Source organism: Carcharhinus amblyrhynchos, unplaced genomic scaffold (assembly GCF_965287045.1).
Source record: "Carcharhinus amblyrhynchos unplaced genomic scaffold, sCarAmb.v2.hapA scaffold_65, whole genome shotgun sequence".
NCBI lineage: Eukaryota > Metazoa > Chordata > Chondrichthyes > Carcharhiniformes > Carcharhinidae > Carcharhinus > Carcharhinus amblyrhynchos.
Window position 1 is genome coordinate 910,643 of NW_027649805.1, and position 14,990 is coordinate 925,632.

General features: G+C 44.3%; 1 protein-coding gene across 1 annotated transcript in view; it reads right to left on the reverse strand.

Annotated features, from left to right (window-relative positions):
• The window catches only part of LOC145337709 (ubiquitin-associated and SH3 domain-containing protein A-like), a 169,569-nt gene that overhangs the window by 119,694 nt on the left and 34,885 nt on the right, over positions 1-14,990 (reverse strand). The window contains exon 4 of the mRNA XM_080182540.1: positions 14,114-14,312. Within this exon, the coding sequence (XP_080038666.1) occupies positions 14,114-14,312 (199 nt within the window). The remainder of the gene's footprint in view (positions 1-14,113; positions 14,313-14,990) is intronic.

Sequence of the window (14,990 nt, forward strand, 5' to 3'; positions counted from 1 at the left end):
CACAGAATCTTCAACCGATGCTATACACTAGATACATCGATGACATTTTCTTCCTTTGGCCTCATGGTGAACAATCACTGAAACAACTATATGATGATATCAACAAATTCCACCCCACCATCAGACTCACCATGGACTATTCCCCAGAATCAGTTGCATTCTTGGACACACGCATCTCCATTAAGGATGGTCACCTCAGCACCTCACTGTACCGCAAGCCCACAGACAATCTCACAATGCTCCACTTCTCCAGCTTCCACCCTAAACATGTTAAAGAAGCCATTCCCTATGGACAAGCCCTCCGTATACACAGGATTTGCTCAGATGAGGAGGATCGTGACAGACACCTCCAGACCCTGAAAGATGCCCTCATAAGAACAGGATATGGTGCTCGACTCATAGATCGGCAGTTCCGATGCGCCACAGCGAAAAACTGCACCGATCTCCTCAGAAGGCAAACACAGGACACAGTGGACAGAGTACCCTTCGTCGTCCAGTACTTCCCCGGAGCGGAGAAGCTACGACATCTTCTCCGGAGTCTTCAACATGTCATTGATGAAGACGAACATCTCGCCAGGGCTATCCCCACACCCCCACTTCTTGCTTTCAGACAACCACACAACCTCAAACAGACCATTGTTCGCAGCAAACTACCCAGCCTTCAGGAGAACAGTGACCACAATACCACACAACCCTGTCACAGCAACCTCTGCAAGACATGCCGGATCATCGACATGGACACCATCATCACACGTGAGAATACCATCCACCAGGTACATGGTAAATACTCTTGCAACTCGGCCAACATTGTCTACCTGATACGTTGCAAGAAAGGATGTCCCGAAGCATGGTACATTGGGGAGACCATGCAGACGCTACGACAACGGATGAATGAACATCGCTCGACAGTCACTAGGCAAGACTGTTCCCTTCCTGTTGGCGAACACTTCAGTGGTCACGGGCATTCAGCCTCTGACCTTCGGGTAAGCATTCTCCAAGGCGGCCTTCACGACACACGACAGCGCAGAGTCGCTGAGCAGAGACTGATAGCCAAGTTCCGCACACATGAGGACGGTCTCAACAGGGATCTTGGGTTCATGTCGCACTATCTGTAACCCCCATGACTTGCCTGGGTTTGCAAAACCTCACTTACTGTACTGTCTGGAGACAATACACATCTCTTTAAACTGTGATCAGTGCTCCTTCCACTCACATTATCAGCCACTTCAGGTCTTGAACAGCAGGTTAGGTGTAAGGATTCGCATTTTAATCAGTAATCTCTAAACTGTCTGTGCTTTATATGCTCTGTCTGAGGCCAGAACTCTACATTCACCTGACGAAGGGGGTAACCCCGAAAGCTAGTGAGTATATTATCAAATAAATAGGTTGGACTAAAACCTGGTGTTGTCAGACTTTTTACTGTGTTTACGCCAGTCCAACGCCGGCATACCCACATCATTGTTAGTCAAGGACAGTATTACGGTGGCAGAAAGGACGTTTGATGTGGACCTGTCAATTGATGTAATATGGGTTGAGATTAGAAACAGGAAAGGAGAGGTCACCCTGCTGGGAGTTTTTTATAGGCCTCCAAAAAGTTCCAGAGATGTAGAGGAAAGGATTGCAAAGATGATCCTGGATAGGTGCGAAAGTAACAGGGTAGTTGTTATGGGGGACTTTAACGTTACAAATATCGATTGGAAAAGTTATAGCTCAAGCATGTTAGAGGGGTCAGTTTTTGTCCAATGTGTGCAGGAAGGTTTCCTGACACAGTATGTAGATAGGCCAACAAGAGGTGAGGCCACATTGGATTTGGTACTGGGTAATGAACCAGACCAGGTGTTAGACTTGGAGGTAGGTGAACACTTTGGTGATAGTGACCACAATTCGGTTACGTTTACCTTAGTGATGGAAAGGGATAGGTATATACCGAAGGACAGGAGTTATAGCTGGGGGAAAGGTAAATATGAGGCTATTAGGCGAGATTTAGGATACGTAAGTTGCAGTAGGAAACTGCAGGGGCTGGGAACAACTGAAATGTGGAGCTTATTCAAGGAGCAGCTATTGCGAGTCATTGATAAATATGTACCTGTCAGGCAGGGAGGAAGTGGTCGAGCGAGGGAACCGTGGTATACTAAAGAAGTTGAATCTCTAGTAAGAGGAAGAAGGAGGCTTATGTAAAAATGAGATGTGAAATCTCAGTTAGGGCACTGGAGAGTTATAAATTAGCTAGGAAGGAGCTAAAGAGAGTGTTAAGAAGAACTAGAAGAGGACATGAGAAGACTTTGGCAGATAGGATCAAGGAGAACCCTAAAGCTTTCTATAGGTATGTCAAGAATAAAAGATTGGTTAGGGCAAGATTAGGGCCAGTCAGAGACAGCAGTGAGAAGTTGTGCGTGGAGCCTGAAGAGATAGGAGAGGCACTGAATGAGTATTTTTCGTCAGTATTCACGCAGGAAAAAGTCAATGTAGTCGAGGAGAATACTGAGATAAGGCTTTTAGACTAGATGGGATTGAGGTACATAAGGAGGAGGTGTTAGCAATTCTTGAGTGTATGAAAATAGATAAGTCCCCTGGGCCGGATGGGATTTACCCTAGGATTCTCTGGGAGGCTAGGGAGGAGATTGCAGAGCCTTGGCTTTGATCTTCATGTTGTCATTGGCTTCAGGTATAGTGCCGGAAGACTGGAGGATAGCAAATGTTGTTCCCTTGTTCAAGAAGGGGAGTAGAGACCATCCCTGGGAATTATAGACCAGTGAGCCTTACTTCTGTTGTGGGCAAAGTTTTGGAAAGAATTATAAGGGATAGGATTGATAATCATCCAGAGAGAAATAAATTGATTAGGGATAGTGTCAACACAGTTTTGTGAAGGGTAGGTCGTGCCTTACAAACGTTATTGAGCTTTTTGAAAAGGTGACCAAAGAAGTGGATAAGGGTAAGGCAGTTGACATGGTGTATATGGATTTTAGCAAAGCGTTTGTTAAGGTTCCCCATGGTAGGCTACTGCAGAAAATGCAGATGCATGGGATTGAGGGTGATTTAGCAGTTTGGATCAGGAATTGGCTAGCTGATAGAAGACAGAGGGTGTTGGTTGATGGGAAATATTCAACCTGGAGTTCCGTTACAAGTGGTGTATCTCAGGGATCTGTTTTGGGGCCGCTGCTGTTTGTCATTTTTATAAATGACGTAGATGAGGGTGTAGAAGGATGGGTTATTAAATTTGCTGACGATACCAAAGTCGGAGGAATTGTAGACAGTGAGGATGGATGTTACAGTTTGCAGAGGGACATAGCTAAGCTGCAGAGCTGGGCTGAGAGTTGGCAAATGGAGTTTAATGCGGGAAAGTGTGAGGTGATTCACTTTGCTAAGAGTAACAGGAGTACAGAATGTAGGGCTAATGGAAGGACTCTTGGTAGTGTCGACGAGCAGAGAGATCTTGGTGTACATGTGCATAGATCCCTGAAAGTTGGCACCCAGGTTGATAAGGTTGTTAAGAAGGCATACAGTGTGTTAGCTTTTATTGGTAGAGGGATTGAATTTTGGAGCCATGAGGTCATATTGCAACTGTACAAAACTCTGGTGCGGCCGCACTTGGAGTATTGCATACAGTTCTGGTCGCCGTATTATAAGAAGGATGTGGAGGCATTGGAAAGGGTGCGGAGGAGGTTTACCAGGATGTTGCCTGGTATGGTGGGAAGGGCTTATGAGGAAAGGCTGAGGGACTTGAGGTTATTTTCGTTAGAAAGAAGAAGGTTGAAAGGTGACCTAATTGAGGCATACAAGACAATCAGAGGGTTAGATAGGGTGGACAGTGAGAGCCTTTTTCCTCGGATGGTGATGGATAGCACGAGGGGACATAGCTTTAAATTAAGGGGTGGTAATTATAGGATGGATGTCAGAGGTAGGTTCTTTACTCGGAGGGTAGTAAGGGCGTGGAATGCCCTGCCTGCAGCAGTTGTGGACTCGCCAACTTTAAGGGCGTTCAAATGGTCAGTGGATAGGCATATGGATAACATTGGAATAGTTTAGGTTAAAGGGTCATTAGATTGGTTCCACTGGTCAGTGCAACATCGAGGGCCGAAGGGTCTGTACTGCGCTGTAATGTTCTATGTTCTATATTCTTCTGTACCTACTCCCCAGCACTTTAAACCTGTGTCCTCTCGCAGCAACCATTTCAGCACTGGGAAATAGCCTCTGAGAATCCGCCTGATCTATACCTGTCAACATCTTATACACCTCTATCTGGTCACCTTTTATCCTTCATCTCTCCATGGAGAAAAGACCTAGCTCCCTCAACCTATCCTCATTAAGGCATGCCATCCAATCCAGGCAACATCCTTGTAAATCTCCTCTGCACCCTTTCAATAGCTTCCACATCCTTCCTGTAATGAGGCGACCAGAACTGAGCACAGTGCTCCAAGTGGGGTCTGACTAGGGTCTTATTAAGCTGCAGCATTAGCTCCCGACTCCTGAACTCAATCCCTCAATTAATGAAGGCCTGTACGTCATACGCCTTCTTAACCACATCCTCTACCTGCGATTTAACAGTCCTATGGACCTGGATCCCGGTCCTTCTGACCCTCAACACTGCTAAGAGTGTTACCCTTGATATTATACTCCTTCATCCCATTTGACCTGCCGAAATGGACCACTACACATTTATCTGGGTTGAAGTCCATCTGCCACTTCTCCGCCCAGTCTTGCATCCTATCTATGTCACGCTGCACCTTCTGACATCCCTCCAGACCATCCACAACACCACCAACCTTCGTGTCGTCGGCAAACTTACTAACCCATCCCTCCACTTCTTCATCCAGGTCATTTATGAAAATGACAAACAGCAAGGGTCCCAGAACAGATCCCTGGGGCACTCCACTGGTGACTGACCTCCATGCAGAAAAAGACCCATCCACAACCACTCTCTGCCTTCTGCAGGCAAGTCAGTTCTGGATCCACAAAGCATCAGCCCCTTGGATCCCATGCCCTCTCACTTTCTCAAGAAGTCTTGCATGGGGGACCTTATCAAATGCCTTGCTGAAGTCCACATAAACCACATCCACCGCTCTTCCTTCATCAATGTATTTAGTCACATTTTCAAAGAACTCAACCAGGCTCGTAAGGCATGATCTGCCTTTGACAAAGCCGTACTGACTATTTTTGATCATACTAAACTTCTGTCAATGTTCATAAATCCTGTCCTAAATTCTCAGTGGAGTTTAGAAGGATGAGGGGAGATCTTAGAACATAGAACATTGAAAAACTACAGCACAACAGGCCCTTCGGCCCACAAGTTGTGCCGATCATCCAGAAGTCACTTAAAAGACCCTGTCAAATCCGCCTCCACCACCACCGACAGCAGCCGATTCCACTCACCCACCACCCTTTGAGTGAAAAACTTACCCCTGACATCTCCTCTGTACCTACTCCCCAGCACCTTAAACCTGTGTCCTCTCTTATTGAAATTTACAGGATACTGTGAGGCCTGGATGGAGTGGACATGGAGAAACTAGTAGGAAAAGCCAGAAACAGGGGGCGCAACCTCAGACTGAAGTGATGATTCTTTAAAACAAAATGAGGAAGAATTTTTTCAGCCAGAGAGTGGTGAATCTGAGGGACTTTATGCCACAGAAGGTTGTGGAGGCTGGGTCATTGAGTCTCATTAAGACAGAGATAGATAGGTTCTTGATTAATAAGGGGATAAGGGGTTATGGGGAGAAGGCAGGATAATGGGGTTATGGGGATTAGAAAAATATCAGCAATGATTGAATGATGGAACAGACTTAATGGACCGAGTGGCCTAATTCTGCTCCTATGTATTTTGGTCTTATGGTCTATAGGTGTCTGTTGAATGGTTGTGTAATGGGTGATATCTAATAAGCAGGCACATCAGAGTGAGTAATGGCGGGCGTGTAATGTAGGTATGCAAGAGGTGGTGGTAGCATGTGGGTACAGGTTAATGGGTTAAATGCAGGTATGCAAGAGGGAGCAACAGGTGGGAACATAATAAGCAGCAACAACCATTTCTGTCATTTCTTATCCCACTGAACTTAAATTACTCCTTCACTCAAGAAAGATAAAAAAACTAAAAGGAATGAAGTGGGATGGACCACACACCACTGACCAAGGCAACAGAGACAATAGCGGCAAAGACAGCCCTCTTGACCTTGCAAAGTCCTCCTTATCAATATCTAGAGATTTGTGCCAATGTTGGGAGAGTTGTGTAACAGGTAAGGCAGATGAACTTAGAGCTTGGATTAGTGCTGGGAACTATGATAATGTTGCCATTGCAGAGACTTGGTTAAGGGAAAGAGGATTGGCAGCTTTAACATTCCAGGATACAGATTTTTCAGGCGGGATAGGATGTAAAGTGGTGGGGAGTTGTACTACTGCTTAAGGAGAATATCACAGCTGTACTGTGGGACGACACCTTGGAGCACTCATACAGCAAGGCAATATGGGTATAGCTCAGGAATAAGAAAGGTGTAGTCGCAATGTTGAAAGTTTACTATAGGCCACCCAACAGCCAGCGGGAGATAGAGGAACAGATATGTAGGCAGATTTTGGCAAGATGTAAAAGTAACAGCGTTGTTGTGGTGAGTGATTTTAACTTCCCCTACATTGACCAGGAGCATGGATGGGGCAGAGTTTGTAAGGAGTGTCTAGGAAGGCTTCTTGAAACAGTATGTAGATAGTCCAACTAGGGAAGGGGCTATACTGGACTTGTTATGTGGAAGGAGCCCTGCCAGTGGGGGATTAGTTCGGGAACAGTGACCACAATTCAGTAAGCTTTAAGGTACTGATGGATAAAGATAAGTGTAGTCCTCAGTTAAGGTGTTAAATTGGGGGAAGGCTACTTACAACAATATTAGGCAGGAACTGAAGAATGTAGATTTGGGGTAGATGTTTAAGGGCAAATCAACATCTGTCATGTGGGAGGCTTTCAAGTGTAACTTGATAGGGATTTAGGACCAGCACATTCCTGTAAGGATGAAGGATAAGTATGACAAGTTTTGGAAACCTTGGATAATGAGAGATATTGTGAGCCTAGTCAAAGAGAAAAAGGAAGCATTTGTTAAGGTTAGGAGGCTGAGAACTCATGAAGCAAGTGTGAAATACAAGGAAAATAGAAAAAAACTTAAGCAAGGAATAAGAAGAGCTAAACGGGGTCAGTGGGATTAAGGAAAATGTCAAAGCTTTTTATACATATATAAAGAGCAAGAGGGTAGCCAGGGAGAGGGTTGGCCCACTCAAGGACAAGGGAGGGAATCTATACATGGAGCCAGAGGAAATGGTATTAAATGAGTACTTTGCGTCAATATTCATCAAAGAGAAGGATTTGGTGGATGATGAGCCTGGGGAAGGGTGTGCAGATAGTTTGGGTCATGTTGAGATCAAAAAGGAGGTGGTATTGGGGTTCTTGAAAAACATTAAGGTGGACAAGTCCCAGGGCCTGATGGGATATACCCCAGAATATTGAAAGAGGTAAAGGAAGAAATTGCTGGGGCCTTGAGAGAACTCTTTGTATCCTCACTGGCTACAAGGGAGGTCTCACAACACCAGGTTAAAGTCCAACAGGTTTATTTGGTAGCAAAAGCAACTAGCTTTCAGAGCGCCGCTCCTTTGTCAGGGGAATGGGGAGTTCTGATCACAAACAGAGCATATAAAGGCACACACAGTTTACAGAATATTAATTAGAATGCAAGTCTTTACAGCTAATCAAGTCTTAAAGGTGCAGACAATGTAAGTGGAGATAGCATTAAGCATAGGTTAAAGAGATGTGTATTGTCTCCAGACAGGACAGTAAGTGAGATGTCGCAAGCCCAGGCAAGTCATGGGAGTTACAGCTAGTGTGACATGAACCCAAGATCCCGGTTGAAGCCGTCCTCATGTGTGCAGAACTTGGCTATCAGTTTCTGCTCAGCGACTCTGCGCTGTCGTTTGTCATGAAGGCCGCCTTGGAGAATGTTTACCTGAATGCCCAAATCAGAGGCCGAATGCCTGTGACCGCTGAAGTTGTTGGAGTTGTCCAAGATATTAATAAGGCTACGCTTGGAATACTGTGTACAGTTCTGGTATATCCTGTCATAGAAAGGATATTATTAAACCAGAAAGAGTGCAGAAAAGATTTACTAAGATGCTACCGGGACTTGATGGTTTGAGTTATAAGAAGAGGTTGGATAGACTGGGACGTTTTTCCCCTGACACGTCAGAGGCTTTTGGGGTGATCTTATAGAGGTCTATAAAATAATGAGGGGCGTAGGTGAGGTAGATAGTCAACATATTTTCCCAAAAGTTGGGGAGTCTAAAACTAGAGGGCATACAATTAAGGGGAGAGGGGAGAGATACAAAAGGGTCCAGAGGGGCAATTTGTTCATACAGAGGGTGGTGAGTGTCTGGAACAAGCTGCCAGAGGTAATAGTAGAGGCGGGTACAATTTTGTCTTTTAAAAAGCATTCAGACAGTTACATAGGTAAGATGGGTATAGAGGGATATAAGCCAAAGGCTGGCAATTGGAATTAGCTTAGTGATTAAAAAAAGACGGCATGGAAACGTTGGACCGAAGGACCTGTTTCTATGCTGTAAATCTCTATGACTCTATGACCTGGGTTCAAATCCTGGCTTGGATCACTGTCTGTGTGGAGTTTGCACATTCTCCCCATGTCTGGGTGGTTTTCCTCCCACTGTCCAAACGATGTGCTGGTTATGTGGATTGGCCATGATAAATTCTCCCTCATATACCTGAACAAACGCCAGAGTGTAGCAACTAGGGGATTTTCAATGTTACTTCATTGCACTGTGAATGTAAGCCAACTGGTGACACTAATAAAGACTAAATGACTTTTCATGGAATAAATAATGTCCCAGACATCACCATCACCAGCAGAGATGATGGCACAGTGGTATACAGTCAGAGAGGAGTTATCCTGGAAGTCTTCAACACTCACTCTGGACCCAATGAAATCTTGGGGCACTAGGTCAAACAGGGGCAAGGAAACCTCCTGCAGATTGCCACATGCGTCTTCCCTCAGCTGATGAATCTGTACTCATCCATGTTGAACACCACTGAGGGTGGTGAGGGCACAGAATGTAATCTGGCTGGAGGACTTCAATGTCCGTCACTAAGAGTGGCTCAGTAGCACCACCACAGACAGAGCTGTTTGGCTCCAAAAGGGCATAGCCAGTAGACTGGGGTCTGTAGCAGGTGGGGAGGGAACCAACAAGATGGACGTAATCAGCATGTCTTTTGGACTGTGGGGGGAAACTCACTTAGACACACAGAGAATGTGCAAACTCCTTACAGACAGTGACCCAAGCCGGGAACCGAATGCGGGTCCCAGGCACTGTGAGGCAGCAGTGCTAACCACTGTGTCACCGTGCTGCTCAAAACCCCCAACTACTACCCCCAACACCAAGGGATCTTATCATGTTAAGTAACCTTTTGTGTGGTACATTAGTGAACACTTTTGGAAATCCAAGAATATTACATCTACTGGTTCCCCTTTATCTCAGCTTATTACCGCACCAAAGAATTCTAATACATTTGTCAGGTACAATTACGCCTTAATGAAGTCTATTGACTTCATTAATGAAGTCAGGAAGGATATTAATAAGGTTGAAAGAGTGCAGAGAAGGTTTACAAGGATGTTGCCGGGACTTGAGAAGCTGAGTTACAGAGAAAGGTTGAATAGGTTAGGACTTTATTCCCTGGAGCGTAGTAGAACAAGGGGAGATTTGATAGAGGTGTATAAAATTATGATGGGTATAGATCGAGTGAATGCAAGCAGGCTTTTTCCACTGAGGCTAGGGGAGAAAAAAAGAGGATAAGGGTTAAGGGTGAAGGGAGGAGAAGTTTAAAGGGAATATTAAGGGGGACTTCTTCACACAGAGAGTGGTGGGAATGTGGAATGAGCTGCCAGATGAAGTGGTAAATGCGGGCTCACTTTTAACATTTAAGAAAAACTTGGACAGGTACATCAATGAGAAGGGTATGGAAGGATATGGTCCAGGTGCAGGTCAGTGGGACTAGGCAGAAAAATGGTTCAGCACAGCCAAGAAGGGCCAAAAGACCTGTTTCTGTGCTGTAATGTTCTATGGTTCTTCGGTTCTAAGTCATGCTGACTCTGCTCGATTATATTATGTATTTATAAATACTAAAATGCTATTACCTCCTTTATAACTGACTCTGAACATTTTCCCAATAACAGACGTACCATCAGATGATACACATTGTTACCATTATGCATCAGAGGCTGGTGGAGTGACAGTTTGTGGAAGGGGTGTTAATCAAGCAGGTTGCTTTGCCCCTGATGACTTCAAGCTTCTTGAGTGTTGTTTAGGGGAGAGTATACCATTACATTCCTGACTTAGGTCGTGCAGATGGTGGACAGATTGTGGGGAGGCAAGAAGTGAGTTACTTGCCACAGTTCAGAGATGAGGAGGAATTTCTTCTCTCAGAGGGTGGTGAATTATGGAATTCTTTACTGCAGAGGGCTGGAGAGGCTGGGTCGTTAAGTATGTTCAAAGCTGAAATGTAGAGATTTATAGTCAGTAAGGAAATCATGGGTTATGGGCATAAAGTAGGAAAGTGGAGTTAAGGATTATCATATCTGTCATCTACTAAACTCCAGTGAATATAATCCTAACCGATGTAGTCTCTCCTCATATGACAAACCTGCCATTCCAACAATCAGCCTGGTAAACCTTCGCTGTACTCCCTGTATAGCAAGGACATCCTTCCTCAGATAAGGACACCAAAACTGCATACAATACTCCAGGTGTGTTCTCACCACCACCCTATACAATTGCAGCAAAACATCCCTATCCCTATACTCAAATCCTCTTGCTATGAAGGCCAACATACCATCTGCTTTCTCTACTGCCTGGTGTACCTGTGCGCTTACTTTCAGCGACTGATGCATGAGGGCACCAGGGTCTCATTGAGTATCTATCTCTTTCAATTTACATACATTCAAATAATAATTTGTATTCCTATTATTGCTATCAAAGTGGATAACCTCACATTTATCCACATTATACTGTATCTGCCATGCAGATGCCCACACACTCAGCCTGTCCAAATTACCCTGAAGCATCTCTGCATCCTCCTCACAGCTCACCCTCCCACCCAACTTTGTATCATCTGCAAATTTGGAGATGATCACCAGAATTCTAGCGTCCTGCCTGCCACAGAATTGGAGCGGGTGCAGGATGGACAACAGAAATGTCCATTGACCTCGGGCCGGAATTTCCAGTCTCGCTCGAGTGAGGCTGCAAAATCCCCCCCAGTACATCTGGTTCCCTCTTCCAAATCATTAATATATAATGTGAACAATTGGGGTCCTAGCACAGATCCCTGCAGAACCCCACTAGTCACTGACTGCTGATCAGAAAAAGACCCATTTATGCCAACTCTTATCTGCTATTCATCTCAAGACATTACCTGCAATCCCATGTGCTTTAACTTTACACAGTAGTCTATTATGTGACACCTTGTCAAAAGTCTTCTGAAAATCTAAATAAACCACATCCACTGGTTTTCCTCAGTCAACTCTACTAGTTACATAGAACATAGAACATTACAGCTCAGTACAGGCCCTTCGACCCTCGATGTTGCGCCAACCAGTGGAACCAATCTAATGACCCTTTAACCTAAACTATTCCGGTTGATGGGTTTTTGATAAGAGAGGGGATTAAGGGTTATGGGGAGAGGGCGGGAAAGTGGAACTGAGCCACAACAGATCAGCCATGATCTTATTGAATGGCGGGGCAGGCTCGAAGGGCTAGATGGCCTACTCCTGCTCCTATTTCTTATGTTCTTATGTTCTTATATGCCTATCCACTGAACATTTGAATGCCCTTAAAGTTGGCGAGTCCACAACTGCTGCAAGCAGGGCATTCCATGACCTTACTACCCTCTGAGTAAAGAACCTACCTCTGACATCCATCCTATAATTACCACCCCTACATTTAAAGCTATGTCCCCTTGTGTTAACCATCACCATCCAAGGAAAAAGGCTCTCACTATCCACCCTATCTAAACCTCTGATCATCTTGTATGCCTCAATTAGGTTACCTCTTAACCTTCATAGAACATAGAACATAGAACATTACAGCGCAGAACAGGCCCTTCGGCCCACGATGTTGCGCCGACCAGTTAAAAAAAAACAACAACAATGACCCACTAACCTAAACCAATCCCTTTTCGTCCATAAACCTGTCCACAGACCTCTTAAACGCCCCCAAACTAGGCGCATTTACAACTGCAGCAGGCAGGGCATTCCAATCCCTCACCACCCTCTGGGTAAAGAACCTACCCCTGACATCTGTCCTATAACTACCCCCCCTTAGTTTAAAGCCATGCCCCCTCGTGCTAGATTTTTCCATCAGAGGAAAAAGGCTATCACTATCCACCCTATCTAAACCTCTAATCATCTTATATGCTTCAATAAGATCCCCTCTTAGCCGCCTTCTTTCCAGCGAAAACAACCCCAAATCCCTCAGCCTCTCCTCATAGGATCTCCCCTCCATACCAGGCAACATCCTGGTAAACCTCCTCTGCACCCTCTCCAAAGCCTCCACATCCTTCCTGTAATGTGGGGACCAGAACTGCACACAATACTCCAAGTGCGGCCGCACCAGAGTTGTGTACAGTTGCAACATAACGCTACGACTCCTAAATTCAATCCCCCTACCAATAAACGCCAAGACACTGTATGCCTTCTTAACCTTATCTACTTGATTCCCAACTTTCAGGGATCTATGTACACATACACCTAGATCCCTCTGCTCCTCCACACTATTCAAAGTCTTCCCGTTAGCCCTATACTCAACACATCTGTTATTCCTACCAAAGTGAATTACCTCACATTTCTCTGCATTAAACTCCATCCGCCACCTCTCGGCCCAGCTCTGCAACCTGTCTAAGTCTTCCTGCAAACTATGACACCCTTCCTCACTATCTCACCTTCTTCTCTCTACTGAAAATAACCTCAAGTCCCTCAGCCTTTCCTCATAAGACCTTCCCACCATACCAGGCAACATCCTGGTAAACCTCCTCTGCACCCTTTCTAATGCCTCCACATCCTTCTTATACTGCGATGACCAGAACTGTACGCAATACCTCAAGTGCGGCCACACCAGAGTTTTGTACAGTTGCAACATGACCTCACGGCTCCGATATTCAATCCCTCCACCAATAAAAGCTAACACACCGTACGCCTTCTTAACAACCTTATCAACCTGGGTGCCAACTTTCAGGGATCTATGCACATGTACACCAAGATCTCTCTGCTCGTCGACACTACCAAGAGTCTTTCCATTAGCCCTATATTCTGTACTCCTGTTACTCTTACCAAAGTGAATCACCTCACACTTTTCTGCATTAAACTCCATTTGCCACTTCTCAGCCCAGCTCTGCAGCTTATCTATGTCCCTCTGCAAACTGTAACATCCATCCTCACTGCCTACAACTCCTCCGACTTTGGTGTCATCAGCAAATTTACTAACCCATCCTTTTACACCCTCATCTAGGTCATTTATAAAAATGACAAACAGCAGTGGCCCCAAAACAGATCCTTGAGGTACACCACTTGTAACTGAACTCCAGGTTGAATATTTCCCATCAACCACCACCCTCTGTCTTTTATCAGCTAGCCTCAAACAATTCCATTAGCTTTGTCAAATATGATTTCCCCTGTGTAAATCCATGCTGACTCTGTCTGATTATGGTGAAACGCATTTCAATGTTTCTAGTCAAGCATTTGATGTCCTACCAACATTCTATTGAGGAAAATGATCTTTTTGCCCTTCTTGGTTATTTGTCATGATAATAGTCTATCTTTACCGCCTCATCGCCATAAAACAGACTTTATTAAATCTCCAGATCATTTTGATTGGCCCGATCAGTTTTCTGTAAAAGTGTTTACGATTTTGTTCAAATCCCAGAACTCTCTAGGATTTACACTTGCTTTTCTAGTTGGCCCATTGTGCCTTTATGGAATCATGTTATCAGTTACTTTGTTAATCAGGCACTTTACATCTGTACAATGTTTTATTTAAAGCATTTTAGAAATGTTGATACGTTGCCTCAAATCAAATAAAACAGCTGCTCCTGTACCTGCCAAGGCTGTTGCTTCTGCAGCAAAGGTCAATGCAAACTGTTTGATGATGTCGGTACTTATCTCATCAAAGAAGTATCCAATATAACTTGGGCTTGTGTGAAGGCTTAGAGAGAGGCAGGATGGGAAACGACCCACAAACTTGTCTCCAGCTTTCTTCAATGCTTCATACAAACTCTCTGCTTTGCTGTCTTCACACTGCAGTTAAAAATATCATTAATGACAGTTGCATTGGATCCGAATCATCCAAAAACTGAAAGTTCAAATTGAATAGGCGGTGGTAACAAATGAAAAATTCGATAACTGGAGACGTGTGCCTCAAATTGATCAAATTTCCTTTTTTCAATCTCTTTGAAAAATCATTCTCCCAGTCGCATTACAGAACAAATCAGGACATTAGGATGGATTTTTCAAGCAATGTAGTTTTCAGGAATCAAGTCACTGGTGCCCACTTCAAAGAATGGCTTTAAAAATTAATTCAATTAAAGGCCATTTTGAATGGAAACAAAGACAATTTGAAGTAATTTAAATTTGTGTTTGTAGGTACTAGAAACAAGATATAGCTTTAAGTAAATTTAATTTGTGCTTCAGTGTATGAAAAGGTTAAAACGTAAGTTAATTCACGTTAAACTTCGTTTCATTTTAAATTGTCCCTGCATTATAATTAAAAGGTTTATAGTTGAAGGTAAACGGGGTTAAGTAAACATTATTTATCATTTTGATTGGCCCTATCAGATTTGTTAGTTTTCTGTAAAAACGTTTATGATTTTGTTCGAATCCCAGAACTCTCTAGGATTTACACTTGCTTTTCAAGTTGAACAGGGACAGGAATGGTTGTTGGCAGTTCCAGGGTATAGATGTTTCAATAAGAGTAGG